This window comes from Penicillium robsamsonii (genome assembly GCF_028829455.1).
Source record: "Penicillium robsamsonii strain IBT 29466 chromosome Unknown utg000001l_segment0_segment0, whole genome shotgun sequence".
Lineage (NCBI taxonomy): Eukaryota > Fungi > Ascomycota > Eurotiomycetes > Eurotiales > Aspergillaceae > Penicillium > Penicillium robsamsonii.
Window position 1 is genome coordinate 2,787,238 of NW_026643219.1, and position 16,362 is coordinate 2,803,599.

Consider the following 16,362-nt stretch of genomic DNA (forward strand, 5'->3'; position numbering starts at 1 on the left):
CCCAGCAAGTCGAACATTTTCATTCATACTTAAATAATGTATTTCAGGTCGTTGGATTCGTTCAAGGATTAGTATCTTTCTCGGGATTCGCTTTCACTTTTGCTCAACCCAAGGCCAGGAAGACCAGACAGGTCCGAGTAAAGCAGAGGAAAAGATAAAGAACCATGTAGATCCAGATGCATATAAGAGATGCAAAGGAATAAAAAGAAGCCCGAATAGAAAGTATATCATGGACAGGGTTCACGTGACAGTGGCAAAGACCGCTTGCAAGCACACACATCATGAAGACAGTTATAAAATAAAAAAAAATACAGGGCTCCGAACAAAGGAAAATCAGTATCACAAAGGAAAATGAAAAAAAACAAAAAAAAAAAACAAAAAGATGCACAGGCAATGGCGCTTCGGAATATCAATGTATCAATCATGCATCCCTTATCGCCAGGCCCCCTGGCTTAGCGACAGGAGACCCTGCACACAGTCCAGGTCATCTTCTTGACTATCCCCCGATCCACCGGCCATGAAAGCCGAGACTTCTGCACTGAGTTCTGGCGGGGCTTTGCCTTGTGAGCCGGTCTGGAGTGGTCGATTGCGTTTGCCGTTGGTCGAGATGCCGAGACCGCGATTACGGTTCGCATCGCGGAGAACCGGTCGTGGGATGTGTGAAGTGTTGCGACGACGAATATTCGTCGATCGCGTGCCTGGAACCCAGTTCTCTTTATCAGAGTCGCCGAGGTCTTGTTCCAGGTCCAGCTTGCCAGACTTGGAAAAGAGAGGCTTGGACAGCTTGGATGGGTTCATGTTAGCCTTGTTTCGGCCTGTCTCCAGTCGTCCTAGAGATGAAACAGTGCGGGCGAGCTTCCGTCTCTTCTCGCCCATGGACTGAGAGATTGGTGTGTTTGGGTCGCCGTGGGCAGCGAGGCCGTGCTTCCCCGAGGCACTCCGAGGTAATGAGCGCTGGCTGCGAGATTGGAAGAGACCCGGAGAACCGTTGGGCCCACTAGTTGGTGTTGATAGCGCACTTCTTGCGTCTGTGTCACAGAATGATTCCCAGTTACGTGGATCGCGAGAGCGACCGAAAGCCCGATCTTTTTCGGCAACACCTGCCCGCGGCGTCGCGGGGAAGACCGCGCTGCTGCTCCGTCGCAGGCTTGACATCTTTGTTCGGCGAACAGAGAACATCGCTACGCGGTTTTTGGACGGTGATGGTTCATTTTCTCCGCGGATTACTGCCTTTCCATCCGAAGACATCGCGATGCGCAAGGCGTTGCGACCCTTGGGCGGCGATGGCGTTAGCTCGCCCTCCTTTCGTAACAAAGCCTCTCCATCAAATGACATGGACAAACGCAGCGATGGTGGTGACCTGGTAGGTGTGGTTTGTACGGTTTGTGCGGTTTGTGTGGTTGCTGCCCGCTGCTCATATTCTCCCTCGCCCCGGATATCCGACACCGAACGTTTTCTTTTTGGGACCTGCAGAAGCGAGTCTTCGGAGTGGTCATTCACCAGTTGGGAAAACTCTTCCTGTGTGGTGGGTGGAGTTTTGTCCGCAGCCTCTGTTGCCACGCTTGTTTGAGTGCTCTGGGGCAGCTCATGTTCATCTTTATCTTCAGTCACTGGGTCCGAATCATCTGAGAATTGCAATAGTCCCCCGTGCCACGGTTTTGATGCCATTTCCTCGCGGTGGTCGTTGATGTCAAACTGCTCTGCCCCACTTGAAGACCCCGGCTCCGTCGACGCGTTATCATCACTCAAAGGCTGACCCGATGAATCGATCATGCCCGACCGCGGGGCGAGTAATTCGTGAGGTTGGAGCGGTTTGGATTTCCGACGGTCGTTCTGGCGGCGATTTTGAAACCAAATCTGGAGCTAGTTAGAAGTGGTTTTTGTGTGTGAACTCTTGGCATCGCATACTTGAACCTCTTTCTCGCCGAGTGAGACGCGGTTCACGATACTCGTGCGGGCTGCTTTGTCTGGTTTGGGGTTTTGTTGGTATTCTGATTCAAGAACTGCGTGATCCTCCGGGCTGTAGAATAGTTCATATCGGGTTAATTGACGCGTTCATAGTATGGACCGCAACCGTAAGAGCATACCTAGTTCGACGTCGCTTCTGGCGGGCTAACAGTTTATTGTCGACACGAGGAGGGAGGTTCTGTGTGAGGGTCTTTTGCGAATGCACGAGGAAAGCGTAGTTCAGAGGATTGGAGTCGGTGGCCGGGAGAGAGGGCGAGGATGAGATCGCCACCGAGGGCTCCGGATCAGACATGATACTTAAGAGAGCATGGAGGGGTTGGGAGGATAGAGAGAAAGAGACAGGAACACCAAATCACCAGAATCAGTAATAAAAAATGACGAAAGACAAAGATGGAAAAGCCGTGAGGCTGGCATGCAGAAAACGGTATCAAATCGCGTCGCGGTGTGGACGCGGAGTAGAAAGAACGTGGCCCGCGCTAGTAACAAAGTGCTCCTCCGAGGTACCTGGTACTTGGACACACGAATATTTCTCTTTAATTTGATTTGATCTTGATCCTTCTTACATCTAAATTATTATTTACTCGAGTCCTTCGAATGCTAATTTTGCATTTATCTATGTTGACGCGTTGGGCTGGTAGACGTTTGGGGCCCACACCTGGGATGAGGTTGCAGTAGTCTATACAGTTATCTGCGTGAAGCGCGAAGCATGCCCTCGCGCTCGATATAGACATATTTGAAATTCTCCAGCTCGAACTAAATCACAGAGGGATCAACCGTTCCATTTGCCTTCTTTGCCTTCTTTCGCCTGAGCTCGCTGTGAGCGCCCAACGCGTGGTTACGCGCCCTCACGTGACCCCACGAGGAAGACTTACACGTGGTGGAATGTGATCTCCCGGGTGTTTTTTACGAGTACTATTAGTTAAAAAAATTGGGCTAGATTTCTTATGTTCACAGAGGAGAGGCATGGGTTAACAATGGTAATACCTCTAGAGCGCAGCGGGTCACCGGTGAAGTAGAGCCCCGTATGTATTTCAGAGCAAAGAGCTTCAACTGTAGCCAACATATTTGACAATAGACTGGAACGATCGGGTCTGAATATAACTACATACATCCATATATATGTAACCCCTTTGGCCTTGGGAAATCCAAACTTCGGGTCAATTTTAGGGGAAATCAGTTCCATGGGCCCGGCACAGTCCCATTGGTCGTGTTTACTTTTATATATCTAGTTACGTTCAACCTCACACCTATCATTTTGTATTGATTTTTCAGATTCATCAGAGTTTATTAAAAAAGAAACAAAAAAAGAGCCGACTCTTTCGACAGAGATAATCGACTTCATATTATACAATTGATTATGCATGTATAGACAGACCGCTTCGACCGAAATCCACCCAATTAGGAGCATTCCTACGTTTGATCGACACCCTATAAGCAGCTGTTTAGGGCCCCTACTTTATAAATGATTCCAAGCCGAGTGTGTGCACTAATAAACCAATAGTATTGAGTCTCTTTCGGTAGACGTACACTGAGCAAGCCACACAAAGAAGTGACATAGTACATGTGCATGGTGCCAGATCTGCAACTACTAGACAAAAAAGAGAAAGGCGTATCTGCAACGAATGTAGAGTATGCAGGTCTGTTAATAAGCGCATACAGCTATAGCACCTTAGGTCTGGGCCGGGGTAACTCTCTAGCATTTATTAACCTTTCTTCTACTCCGTACCATAGGATTCCTGGGTCAATATGGAATAACAATTTGGACCTATCCATTCAAGTCGGACATAGATCTAGACCCTAATAATCCTGAGAAATAAATAAAGTAGGAGTCTAGAATACCAGAAAAGAGTGAAACACTGCCAGCTAGAATCTTCGAAGAATGTGTCCATCTACAATACGACCCTTGCAATGATAAAGTAGGGAGGCGCATTAGTCTTGGCTTTAAAACGGTGTCATCTGGCACATTGCGATGGGATTCCCGGACCAATCTGGAAGCCAATAGACAAATATTAGACGAATAATAGCGAAGAGGGTGTCTACTCCGTACCCTTGTATCTCAAATCCTACCGTGCAACGAAAGGACAATCCAGCCGATCAACATTCCCCCCTTCCATTTCACAATGTTGATTGGTTCGATCCACTGCTCAATGCCCAAGAAAATAGCAAGATAGCAAATAACAGTTCATCGTACGATCCACAGTCTCTTCCCCGCTCTGACGCTTGGACATGGAGATCATCCCCAGATTGATATTGTGCTGATTGCATTTACAATTCTGATCTCCTTTGGATTTTAATATTTTCAGACTTCTAACTTGGGACTTCCTCGGATTCTGACTGATATTTCGGCTTTGTTTCTTTCTCTCTCCCTTTTTTTTTTCTGGGAAAGATCTAGTCTGTTATACGACGATCTACCTCCCTGAACCGGTGCGGCGACCGGGTTGTGACACCCACCTTTAGCTTGTGATCGCTACCAGTTTGGGATCAACTTTTGAGTCTTTTATCTCACTTTTGACCTTGGTCACCACTAGCTCATCGACGTGACTTTGACCCGTTCGTGCAACAGAGAATCCTGGAATTGGAGAGATGGCAGAAGACACCAAATTGAAGAAGAACCATATGGCGATCGTCTTAGGCATCGGACTTGGGGTAGTGCTACTCATCGTGCTTAGTTTGATGTGAGTGACATTCGACTATTTGCATCTTATGCATATTATTGCCTGTCATCTCTTGTGTCCCCTCCATCCGCCCCATTCTCACCGATATGTTCCCTCCGTCGGTACATGTAATGCCAGTCCATCTCATCCTAACTGCATCATCCAGCCTGACAATACTCATCAACCGCCGGGACAGGCAGTCATTCCTGAGATCAAGGAAAAATCCCAGTGAGCGCTTGCGCAAGTTGGACAAGGTCTCACCAACTTGCACGCTCGAGAAGTGGTGGACGACCACGAAGGGAAATCTGGGACTGTCTGAGGCCGTCGATGGACAATTTGTTTGGTATGTTTTTACCATGCTTTGCTGGTAGTATTGACTGACATTTTGTTTAGTGCTGTTTGTTTGGAGCAAGTAGACCGCACGCAGGAGATTCGCGAACTGCGGTGCCTGCACGTGTTCCATCGGGAATGCTTGGAGAAGTGGTTCTTGGGAGACCACTTCAATTGCCCGCTCTGTCATCGAGCCTATTTTGTGGCCGACACGCCTCCCCGTAGCGATTATGTGTGGATGGTATGACCAGATACCAGCCAGCAATCGGAGGGGGTTCTAAAGTAACGACGTAATGAATAAATCTTTGACTTCAAACTGATCTTCACGATTTAACGACCAATGTTCAAGGCGCAAAGCTCTCGGTAAGAGGCATATAATCGGTGTTGAAGTCCCAGATCGTATTGTAGTTCGACCAATTGAGGAAGTTGTCGAGGCCTGTTGTGACATCGTCCACCACGTGCTGCTGCACGGGCTCTGGATCGAGAAGCTGATCAAGGATGCGAGATAGCTTTTTCTCGGCTTGTTTGCAGGTATGATAGTTGCCGTGACCGGGGCCTGCGACCCATGATAGGAAAGAGATAACCACGCTGAGATTGCGGATCAGCTCAGCGCGTGGGAGAGGAATGGTGTGTGGACCGGGCTCATGCGATTGGCGCAGTAGTTCAAGGAGAAGGACACTAGCGGAAGGAACACCGTACGTGAGAACCTGCATTTGTTAGTAACTGTATCTCTTCCATCCATAAATGGCAACCGTGAACGACATACGATCCAAGAAAAGTGCCGGTCAAGATCGACCATTGGGGTTCGGAACGAATTAATTTGAATGACAATGGCTAGCACCCGACGAGATACGTCGCAAAGATCGGCTTGTCCGGTGTTCGTATGCTTGACGACTGCTCGATAGAGCAAAAAGCAGGTCATTAAATAATCCAAATAGAAATAGACAATGGTGAGCCACCCATCATAGAAATGATCGTTCGATCGCCGGTCATATCGAAGCTGATCCGGAGTTGATTCCCATAAGGCGCGCGATTTTGCTTGGATCTCTCTGTTACAAAAAGGTCACGTCAGCACCAAGAAAACACTGCATTGGACGAGAAGATACACTTACTCGGACTTCTGGACTAGATTGTGTTGCTCGCAAGTTCCCAGTACAACCTCAAGAGTTTCTTCCCGAATGATAGCCAGCTGGAAGCGTAGGCGAGTTGGGGTTACTAGGTGAACCTTCCCTTGAGTATTCCATCCGGCGCTGTCTAGCTCCGAAATAGCCTTGCTGAGGACATCTCCACCTACAATCAGAACTTCGTCGCTTAAATCCAATGGAGCAGCGAGTGTGCAGAATCGACCGTTCATCAGTGGCGGCCGTCCGACAAATGATGCTATCATTTTGTCCATGTAGAAACCGGCAACAAAGCAGCGCCTCCGCCACTGGAGAAGAAAGAATGGGCAACTCTCATTGCTATTAGTCTCCAAGTGTAGCCCAGCTGCATAAATCGTGGACACAAGGTCACCCAATCGACGCCATGCTTGGTAGCCTAACAGGCGGTCAATAAATCTATAGGGATCGAGATTATTAAAAAAAGGAAATTCTTACTAGAATCACCATATTGTTGGGTTCGTAACATGGCATCACCAAATTGCAACATTGCTAGCAATTCGTTTGCCGACGATGTCTGGTCACAGAAACCAAGGCAAACTGTACTTATAACAGTGACCTGCTCTAGTAACCGGTCTTTTGCTCGAGGGTCATCCGAGCCCTGCGTAATGTCAGGGTCGTTGTCTGGCGTAATGACTAATTGCATTCCGCACAGTGTGAAGATAGACCCAAGGGCCTCCCATCGGAGGTTGCGACCGGTGAAAGAGGAGCAATATTCCTTGGGTGACATCGACTTGTGCATCTGCATCGGTCGGGAAGTATTTTGAAATATTTGATTCGCCAACTCTTGCAGTTGTGCTGTTGGATCAGTAGAGAAGCCGTCGAAGATTTGGCGCACCGAGCGCAGAAGTTCGTCCATTACCATTTTGGGCACGACCACGTTCAATGTCCGAACATAGAACCGTTCAATCAGCATATCACACACAGTGAGGTTGTACAAAAACCGCAGTACATCAACTCCGGATTGGAGTCGATCGGGTTCTACTACCAACCCCGCAGAGGAATCTGTGCTCTCTTCAGGCTCGAAGGAAACATCACTGCGGTGCTCAGTTAGAACCGCAGAGTAACTTGTCGATCCCAGGTATCCAGGAAGAGCTGAGGGTGGTTCTAATGGCGCGAAGATACGCCCATTCCCCAGTGAGCCTGAGCCCGGGCTGGAAGCACTGTTTTTACATATTAGTATGGGTCTATCATCCGTTGTAGGAAATGCTTACTTTGAGGTTGGCTGACTAGTCAATCGACTAGAAACTATTACTGGATTGATTGGATCGGAAGGTCTCCGTCTAGTCATTGGAGCTGGATGATAGAAACATTTATCGCTGATTCTTTTTGCGATGCATCGGCGACAGTTCGGCCGGTCATGGTCACATCGCTGTTTGGATCTTCGACAGGGTTCACACGACTGCAAAGTGCCATTTTTGCGCGTCGCAGGCGATGCAGAACGCCGATCGTCGTTTCTCATGGCTCGAGAACCAATGCATAGAGGTGATTCAGAAAAAAAGGGAAAAATGTGCCCGCGGTCAGTTTGCCTCTTCCAGTTTAGGCTTAGCGTGCCATGTCGGGGAAACCCGAAGTATGAGAAAATGAGACAGCAAAGCTTGGGGATATCCATTTATCTCTTAATCTATGACTTTGTACATACATATTTTACTTGGGTATTCCGTATTATGAGAGACAATTAAAATTATATCAATCACTAAAACCCTATGTGATACGATATATACTATATTGTACCTTCAACAATCACCCGCAATATCCTTTCTCATAAAAACTGTCTTCGTATCCCAAATCTTCCCGTTCTTGTCGGGGGCCCGATAATAGTTCTGCACAGTTTTGACCAATTGGTAACCTCGACGAGAATACCATTCCTCGTTCGTAGTCTGCAGACGATAAGTTACTTGACCGAGGACATCGAACTTGTACAATCAGGCTTACCTTTGGAACACCGCCATATGTTACATTCGCAAATTCTTCTCTCTTCTGGTCGTCCTTCTGAACCGTGTCTAACATCAATGTCTTGGCTAGTAGTGGCTCTCGGATTGCCATGGCCTCGACCTCATCCATTGCAGCTCGCCCGATTCCCTGGCCCTGGATGGACTGTCTAACGTAGAAGGTCTTTATCCAGAAGATGTTCTCGGCTGGCAGGTCAATATTAATGTGCTCTGCATCGGGGTTCTTGGAATCCAGTGAGATATGGCCGATAGGGATGAAGCTTTCGTTTGTCGGCTCGCGTGGGACAGCATTGATTGTTGTGGCTGTGTCTTGGAGTATTTCATCTTTCTGATTGTCACATGTTAGCTATTTTCTTTAGTTTGCAGTGTTGTCTTCCAAGGTTTACTTTCGGCGATATCCGTTGTGACTCATCTGATGGCAGGACCTTTCCACAAAATGTAAGCATATTCGACACGGTTTGAATACAAAGGAGTAATATTTGATGGAACGTACGATCCAATAAATGCACTTCTCGCCTTTGAGCTGTTGATTCTTCCACTTTATCTCAACTTTTTCTTGGTCCCAACTACATTCGACTCGTTGTGACACAAGACATTTCACATGAACGTCCGAATTGGGATCCCAGGGAAACAAAGTCACTTTCGAAGTTGAGCCCATTATTCAAAGATGAGTATGGTAAGTATAAGAGTTAGAGAATTCTAATCTAGAAAAGTGATCTTCGTGATGATTTATAAGCTGAACTTAAGGAGAGAAACAGCAAAGATGCTACAGAAGAACCAGGGCAACCCTCTCCATCCAAAGAGGTGGACCATCTCTTGGTCAAAAAGCCCAGGTGGGGGGGAGGGGGGGGAAAGACGAGAAATTCGGTTCGAGGGATTTTTTTCTGATCAGAAGACCTCGTCACCTTTCCCCCCACTATTTGACCTCGACCATTTTATTGATAGAGCTTCTATATGTGGTAGCTTTCAGTATATCTTTCTTTCCTATACCTTTTTTCAATTCAATACATCCTATCCTATCCATATCAATTAAATCCATATTAATTAACGAAACTGAAAATCTAACCAATCCAAATCCCCGGTCAACTACCAACCACTTATGGAGCGCAGGGTATTTTTTCCTGTTTGTATATAAGACATGAGTCAATCATAGCGCCGACATTAGAATAATTAAACTGAAAGTTGTTCATTGTTGGCAGACTACCCTCTGCCAAAGCTAAACATACTCAAAGTATGTGTTTATTCTGTTTTCGGCACGTTCTGCTCAGCCTCGTCTGTTGAAGACGGCTTAGTCTTTTTCTCTAGCTCTGAGCTTATAGGCAATTGAGCGTTCTCGCCCGTGGCTAGCTGGTGGTCAAGCCGAGCTTTTTCCTCGTCCGTAGCGCCGGTGAGATTAACAGCAACCTCCTCACCGAAGTTCTGGGCGATTTCCTCTAGGGTGAGACCAGCAGTCTCAGGGAAGAAGAAGTAGATGACTACAATTTATGTTAGCAGAATTTTAGATGACGGGTGGATCTTGATCGGGAAGAAAACATACCTGGAATGAAGAATGCAGACCAGCAAATAATGACAAGATAGTATTTCCAGCCAACGTTGCCGAAGCCCATGGGGGCAGTTTGCAGAAGGATAAGGGTGGCTAGATGTATCAGTTGGAATTCGGAGGCGAACTTGTAGGACAACTTACAAGCAAATTGACCGAAGAGAGAAAAGCCCATGCCAATTGGACGGATTTCAGTTGGGAAGATTTCCGAAACATAGAGGTACATGGTGGTGTCACAGAAAGTACTGCAAGAGTGTCAGCTTAATGTAGCCAGCCATTCGTTTATGTTGAAAGTAGACTCACCCCTGGAAGGCCAGATAAAGGTACATGAAGAAGATACCAAATCCATTTCCAACCTTGTTGGTTGTACCGGCATACTGGGCGGTCATAGCAGCCAGACAGGACGTAGAGATGATAATGCCAACAAAGCCGATGATGTACATGCCACGCCGGGAATTGACTTTATCATGGAGCCAGGCACCTAGAGGATTGTAGATCACACCTGAGCTAGGTTAGCAAACGGGGTATATAGTAGATCCTAGGGGTTTATCCTCACCAGCTGTCGTCAGCCAGACAGCACTCAGGAGCAGAGGCATACCGCCCTCCATGCCCAAGTTTGTGTACAGAAGCACGGCGTAGTTGTTCTAGCCGTTGTTAGTGGGATATACTTTTGAATTAGGTATCCCCACACTCACGATGATCAAAGGTCCACCAAATTCAGCGCCCCACTGGGTAAGGAAACCGATAGCCATTCGCTTTCGGTATGCCTTCCTTGTAAAGACCGCCTTCCACACGCTGCCACAAGTAGCCAATCTCTCTGCCTCGAGTTTGATTTGCTCTTTTGTCTGGAAGAACTCTTCCTTGGCAGCCAAGTTGTTCGGATCGTCTGGTGATTCGCGGAGCCGCTCAAGAACATGCTGCGCCTCGTCTAGTTTACCCTTCGATATCAACCAGCGAGGAGAGCGCGGGAGCCAGGGAGATCCCAGAAGCAGCACCAGCGCAGGCAAGCATTGCAAGGCGAGAGGAAATCTCCATCCAAGCTCAGAAAGAGACCCTGTTGCATAGTAGCAAGCATAACCCACCCATCCTGAAAGCATATATCCAAAGACCAGGAAAATAGCGTGGTGGCCGACCAGCCAGCCGCGGCGTAGAGCACTCGACATCTCGGAAAGATACATAGGGCAGACGGTTACAAGGATACCTATTCCAAGACCGCAAACAAAACGACCAGCCTGAAACATGCTGAGAGTTGTCAGTGCCAGTCGAATCGAGACAAGGCAGGAAAAGAGACATACGCCAGTGAATTAGAGCCGGCCTGAAGTGCTCCTCCGAACAGTGAAAAAAAGGCACCGAACTGGATGTTCGCCTTTCGACCAAAGAAATCACACGACCACATTATAAAAAGTGTACCAACAGCACCACCAGCACTGAAGACACCATTGGCTGTCGAAATCGCAGGGGTAGTGATGGTTGCGTATCCTGGTTCATCCTCAGCGGGCAGGTCGAAGTAGGCATACCATCCCGGCTGGCCGATTGTACTGGAGATAATCGAGGAGCAATATCCGTATGTCTATTTGTGTAAATTTAGTAAACCTAGTACATAGGTACCATGTGCAGATATGTGCGAACTCACCATTGACCCAATAGCGACAAAAACGATAACCAGCCTGTTATAGGTACTGGTCTGTGACCCGAACCTACCCATGACGGTCTGTTGTGATGATAACAATGAATTAAGGGTATACAACACAGGATACCAGCATCAGATTTGAAGGAGAAATCTTAGCATCTTTGTACGGAGCAGCTGATAACAAGGGGAGCTAAACCCTGTGGAGTTGTGGCTGCATACCGAGTTGTGGGAATAACACTAGTATGTCGATCACCGGAACTTCTTTGTTTGGGTCCAGAGACTTCGAAAATATTTTCGACGTGTTATAAGCTAATGCTCGTTTGCTGAAATTTGGTTCCAACTCGTTATACTGTATCATTTTACGTTGGTGTACTCGAGGGTGCGTTTGGGAAGTTATTAGAGTGCAGATCCGGTCCGACGCTATTGAGTCCACAAATTATATCCCCACTGCATCGGTCAAAAGTCCCTGCAGTGTACGGAATACTTCACATGCTAGTTACAAAGTTCGATTCCGAACAAGACTACGGCATTCCCGGGGCCTACAAAGTACATATACTTTTTACAGCTCCGACCAGTGGAAACAACAATAGAACATCGGAGCAATGGCCCAGACTCCCTTTGACACCCCGTTTGACCAACTCCCGAATCCGAAACAGGTTTGGCTAGGAAAGCCAGGTAGCTATGCAGAGGGTCTAGGAAAACTAGCTATTCTTACCCCTGAAGTCGTCGCCGCAGCTTCTGCCAGCGAAATCAAATGTGGTCGACGCGTGACGATGGGATGGGAGATGACGAAATTGGATTACCCTAATCTCAACCGGCAGCCATGTCATCATGAGATTGTGCCTCTTCTGGGAGGTGTGGCATTCGATGATATTTATACTATGAATCCACGTGAGTTGAGAGGAATTCTCCTCTTCTCGTTATCTTTTAGCACTAAACCGACTTTTTGACAGAGCAAAGTAGCCAGTGGGATGGCCTCCGCCATTTTTCTCAGACAGTGCCTGGTCAATCTGAACGTGTGTTCTATGGTGGAACGACCAGCGAAGAAATCAATGATCGCCAAAATGATCGAATTGGTCTCCAGCATTGGGCCCGAGAGGGCATTGCAGGTACTCATCCCTTTCACATGAATCCCCTGATATCATCTCACACCATTGTAATAGGACGTGGAGTCTTGATCGACTACGCTACATGGGCCGAGAAAAAGGAGATCAAATACACCACGTTCTCGACTCACCAAGTGCGGCTTGCGGACATCCTCGAAATTGCCAAGGAGAACAACATCACATTCAAACAGGGTGATATTCTTTTCGTCCGTGTAGGAGTGACCAATGAGTGGGACACGTCCATGACAGACGCCCAAAAACAAGCTTATGCGGATAATCCCAGCCCGGAGCATGCTGGAGTTGAAGCGACCACAGAAGTCCTCCGCTGGCTGTGGGACACAGGATTCGCCGCCATTGCCAGTGATGCAATCAGCTGGGAGGTGAGTGATTCGAAAAATAAACCACAAAATTCTCGCCATGTGTCAAGTCGATCAAGGAAACCAACTGACAGACCCACAGGTCTACCCGCCACAATCCCTTGACATCTTCCTCCATGAATATGTGCTTGCTGGATGGGGGATGCCGATCGGTAAATTGCCACATTGTTTTTGTCCAAGTTTTGCAGATCCATTATATTGACTAATAACAACAGGGGAACTATTCGATCTTGAGGCCCTGGCACGCACCTGCCAGGAACTCCAGCGGTGGAGCTTTTTCGTGGCGTCCGTACCTTTGAACATGCCCGGTGGGGTTTCCTCGCCTCCGAATGTGATGGCTATTTTTTAGGTCCATATTGAGTAGTTTGTCACATATTCAATCAAGCATCAATAGTAATGTCGGCAAGAGGCCCTAGTATGTACAATATAAGCCCTATTGACTGGCAATTGACTCGGGTGGTGCCGTCCCGCTCCATTATGTTATAGATTGTGGGTCGAAGGCTCGGGGCGAACGTACCAGCAGAAAATACACATCAGCACGGCAACAGGTCCCGCTTCAATAACCGTGAATAATGATATGCGATGCAATTACCTAGTAGAGTTCAAGGAGAGTTGTGGATTTTGCCTCGTATTTTTGACTTCGCTTTTCCTTCGGGGCCAGAACTTACACTCCCTACCATCTGATACAATCCAAAATGCAAGTTCCACTTTGCTCGGCGAAACTTCACTTAAATCATGTTTTGCTCTTCGCAACCATGGTTGATGGAGCCGTTGGGGTCCACTTCCCGCATATACAGCTTTGACCACAAACTCAATTTCATGCCCAGAAATTGTAATTACAACCTTGCCATGTCAGATACTTCGGGAATACCTGTGCAAGCCTTGTTATTCGTATATGCTTGGACTGAGTTATTGCTATGTATTAACATCTTGATTGACTTCTTGGCATTTTTATATGTAAAACATACAGTAGCTTGTCTGCGAGATATGTAGGTAGACAGGTCCTGTATGTACAATGTGTCATATAAACGACACCATGAAAGCTTATGTGAAAGCCAGGATGTAATTTGTATGCAGCTTCTTCACCGTGCGTTAGGTCTATCCAGTATCATAGCAGGACAGCAGAAAAAATGTTGGCTAACTGTAGTGCCGAGGAACGAGTCGTTGTCAAACATTTCATTCTTCGCGACCTCGGGAACCTTGTGCATGCATAATTCCGGGTATTTGTTTCTGTTTGTGAGCAGATAACCGTGCGAGGCGTATCAACACCACCATCCAGTGTTGGTGCGCCCTAGTAAACGCCCAATTTTTTTTGGAAATTAGGTATCTTTTGTACGACTTGCCCATACAAAGAATACTTCAACACATTGAAGGCGTCCTCGAACTAGCTACAGCATAATTAAAGAGAGAGTACTAATATACACTATATATCTGGCGTAATTTCTAATGATCGGATTAATTTTAGATACCTAACGTGTAAGAAGGGTCATGTTTCAAGAAACACTATACGGAGTACGGAGTACATCAAGATTGTATGTAGAAACATGCTAGATTTCTTTTTCGCTTTTAGCACGCTTTCTTCGTAAAATTCGGTCAAACAAAGCAGATTTCCTTCACACTATATATATCTTTCTATATCTCCTGACTATCTCGAGGGACAAGAAAATTCATAATAAGCTTATGATGCCCCTACGTATCCATTATATGAGCAGGTCATAGAAAAGATACCGAATTTCTGAAAATTTGGCGTTTGCTGTGGCGCATCAACCCTGGGGACCTAGTGGTGTTGGTACGCTTGGCACCTTTTAATCCTTTTGATGGAGTTCCCATTGACAGCATTAGTGTCTCTCCCATCTCAGGGGAGACAATCGTGGGTGATCATAGCTCGATTTTAAATATGCAGTTCCTGGGAGCAGGTTGGTTTGAAACTAGACCCAGTTTTCGAACCGATTTATTGTCTAGATTCCGAGGCCGTTATATTACTAAAAGACGGGGTTGTTTTGAAACAGCTGTCCCCCGTTACTAATCCTACGCTTACAGAAATTCGTGATGCATCCCATATTGCTGTTAGAACGGGACTCAGAGAATGTGTTCATTGATCGGAGTGTACAGCAATGGAACTATGCCTGCCAGTCATTATGTATCATTGGCATGACAGCTTTCTTTGTTCTTCGGGTCTATACTCGATTGTTTATTCTCAATGGATTTGGGAAGGAGGATTGTGAGTGAAATCTTTGTTTGGAAGTGCATCGAACGGAGAAATGCTGACAGCCTCTATAGGGACATGCATAGTTGCCTGGGTAGGACTAACACCTGGGAGGAGGGGAACGACATGGACTAACAGAATATCTTGAACAGTTTCTCGGTGTCTGTTACTCAATCATTGCCATCCTCAGTATGTCTCTAGTACTACAGGCGACGAGCTGTATCTAACGCAAATATAGTGGGTCATTATGGAGGAGGTTTACACTGGTGGGATGTCCCCGACGAGAACAAGATTCCTTTCCAAAAGGTATGCAAAATATTCGAACGCTCGACCATTTGATTTCTGACTCTCTAGACTATCTACGTAACAATGGTCATGTATGGGCCAACAGCCTATCTCACAAAAGTGTGCCTCCTCTGGATCATGACTCGTGTATTCAGTCCCTTCCGAAAATGCGTCATGTTTATTCGGATATTTATGGGAATCATGTTGGCCTACTACATCCCGGCTGTTATTGTCAAAATTCGAACCTGCAACCCTATCGCCAAATTCTGGGACCAGAGGGTTGACGGCACATGTTTAGACCAGACATCGATCATCTTGGCTGATGCTGTCGTCAGTGTGGTCAGCGATATGATCATTCTCATCTTGCCATTACCATTGACTTTGACTCTGCAAATGTCTACAAAGAAAAAAATGCGGGTTATGACTATCTTGGGGGCAGGCGGCCTGGCTGTTGCAGCCAGTATCATCCGGTTGGCACTTATTGTTATTACCGGACAGTCGAAGGACCTTTCTCGTGCGTTTATGAGAATTAATATGCTAGGGTGTGTTTTTCTCTCGGCCTATCTTTTTGACAAAACATCCTAACTGAGAGTTTACCTCTAGTAACGCGGAAGTCTCCATCGGTATTATCTGTACCTGTCTCCCTTCCCTCTCGGCTCTCATCATCCGCATCTATCACGAATATTCCAGTAACAAAGCAACCCTCGAGTCTGACTACAAAATGAGCACAATGCGAAACCAGGGCACAATGAACGGAAGCAAGAATCAAATGAGTGTGAGGGGAACGGGCTCAGACGAGGATGTGCTCATGTACAATGCACAGGGAAATCCGAAGATTGAGACAATTATCCACAGTAATAGTGAGCAAGGAAGTTCACCAAGATTGACGTTTGGTGGCATAGGAGTGACCCGATCTGTTGATGTGTCAACCTCCGTGGAGCCTCGTTGATATAAATAATGTCATTTTTGTATTAGTTAAAATAACCGAAAGCATGAAATATATGATTGGCCCGATATTGCCATAACATCTTTTGAAGATACGTGTCTCGAGAAGCCGAATTCTGCAGTGTGCCTTGTGCGCCTTGTGCCGCCTGGACCAGTGCATTAGGGCTGCATAAGCTGAACTCACCGGGGCCGGATATGCAGGTCAGCGTAGA

At 46.8% G+C, this 16,362-nt stretch overlaps 7 protein-coding genes across 7 annotated transcripts; 3 read left to right on the top strand and 4 right to left on the bottom strand.

Moving 5' to 3' along the window:
• Positions 1–432: 432 nt before the first annotated feature.
• On the bottom strand, positions 433–2,260 carry N7447_001099 (homeobox domain-containing protein; the record flags this gene model as incomplete). The annotated part of the gene is made up of 3 exons (XM_057225375.1): positions 433–1,857; positions 1,909–2,020; positions 2,088–2,260. 3 exons carry the CDS (start codon positions 2,258–2,260, stop codon positions 433–435), a joined length of 1,710 nt encoding a protein of 569 aa, XP_057089391.1.
• A 2,291-nt stretch (positions 2,261–4,551) lies between these two features.
• On the top strand, positions 4,552–5,199 carry N7447_001100 (putative RING finger domain protein; the record flags this gene model as incomplete). Its single annotated transcript, XM_057225376.1, has 3 exons — positions 4,552–4,643; positions 4,789–4,965; positions 5,016–5,199. 3 exons carry the CDS (start codon positions 4,552–4,554, stop codon positions 5,197–5,199), a joined length of 453 nt encoding a protein of 150 aa, XP_057089392.1.
• A 97-nt stretch (positions 5,200–5,296) lies between these two features.
• On the bottom strand, positions 5,297–7,400 carry N7447_001101 (putative C6 transcription factor; the record flags this gene model as incomplete). The annotated part of the gene is made up of 5 exons (XM_057225377.1): positions 5,297–5,659; positions 5,719–6,001; positions 6,065–6,488; positions 6,548–7,272; positions 7,324–7,400. 5 exons carry the CDS (start codon positions 7,398–7,400, stop codon positions 5,297–5,299), a joined length of 1,872 nt encoding a protein of 623 aa, XP_057089393.1.
• Positions 7,401–7,845: 445 nt separating this feature from the next.
• Positions 7,846–8,507, bottom strand: N7447_001102 (GNAT family N-acetyltransferase; the record flags this gene model as incomplete). The annotated part of the gene is made up of 3 exons (XM_057225378.1): positions 7,846–7,989; positions 8,045–8,389; positions 8,448–8,507. 3 exons carry the CDS (start codon positions 8,505–8,507, stop codon positions 7,846–7,848), a joined length of 549 nt encoding a protein of 182 aa, XP_057089394.1.
• Positions 8,508–9,300: 793 nt separating this feature from the next.
• On the bottom strand, positions 9,301–11,306 carry N7447_001103 (putative MFS sugar transporter; the record flags this gene model as incomplete). The annotated part of the gene is made up of 8 exons (XM_057225379.1): positions 9,301–9,536; positions 9,599–9,697; positions 9,746–9,846; positions 9,905–10,103; positions 10,158–10,245; positions 10,297–10,843; positions 10,897–11,171; positions 11,235–11,306. The coding sequence occupies 8 exons, from the start codon at positions 11,304–11,306 to the stop codon at positions 9,301–9,303; spliced, it is 1,617 nt and encodes a 538-aa protein (XP_057089395.1).
• A 527-nt stretch (positions 11,307–11,833) lies between these two features.
• Positions 11,834–13,063, top strand: N7447_001104 (uncharacterized protein; the record flags this gene model as incomplete). The annotated part of the gene is made up of 5 exons (XM_057225380.1): positions 11,834–12,122; positions 12,185–12,340; positions 12,395–12,717; positions 12,797–12,866; positions 12,930–13,063. The coding sequence occupies 5 exons, from the start codon at positions 11,834–11,836 to the stop codon at positions 13,061–13,063; spliced, it is 972 nt and encodes a 323-aa protein (XP_057089396.1).
• A 1,700-nt stretch (positions 13,064–14,763) lies between these two features.
• Positions 14,764–16,154, top strand: N7447_001105 (putative integral membrane protein; the record flags this gene model as incomplete). The annotated part of the gene is made up of 6 exons (XM_057225381.1): positions 14,764–14,935; positions 14,995–15,014; positions 15,073–15,109; positions 15,159–15,226; positions 15,275–15,747; positions 15,809–16,154. 6 exons carry the CDS (start codon positions 14,764–14,766, stop codon positions 16,152–16,154), a joined length of 1,116 nt encoding a protein of 371 aa, XP_057089397.1.
• Positions 16,155–16,362: the final 208 nt, after the last annotated feature.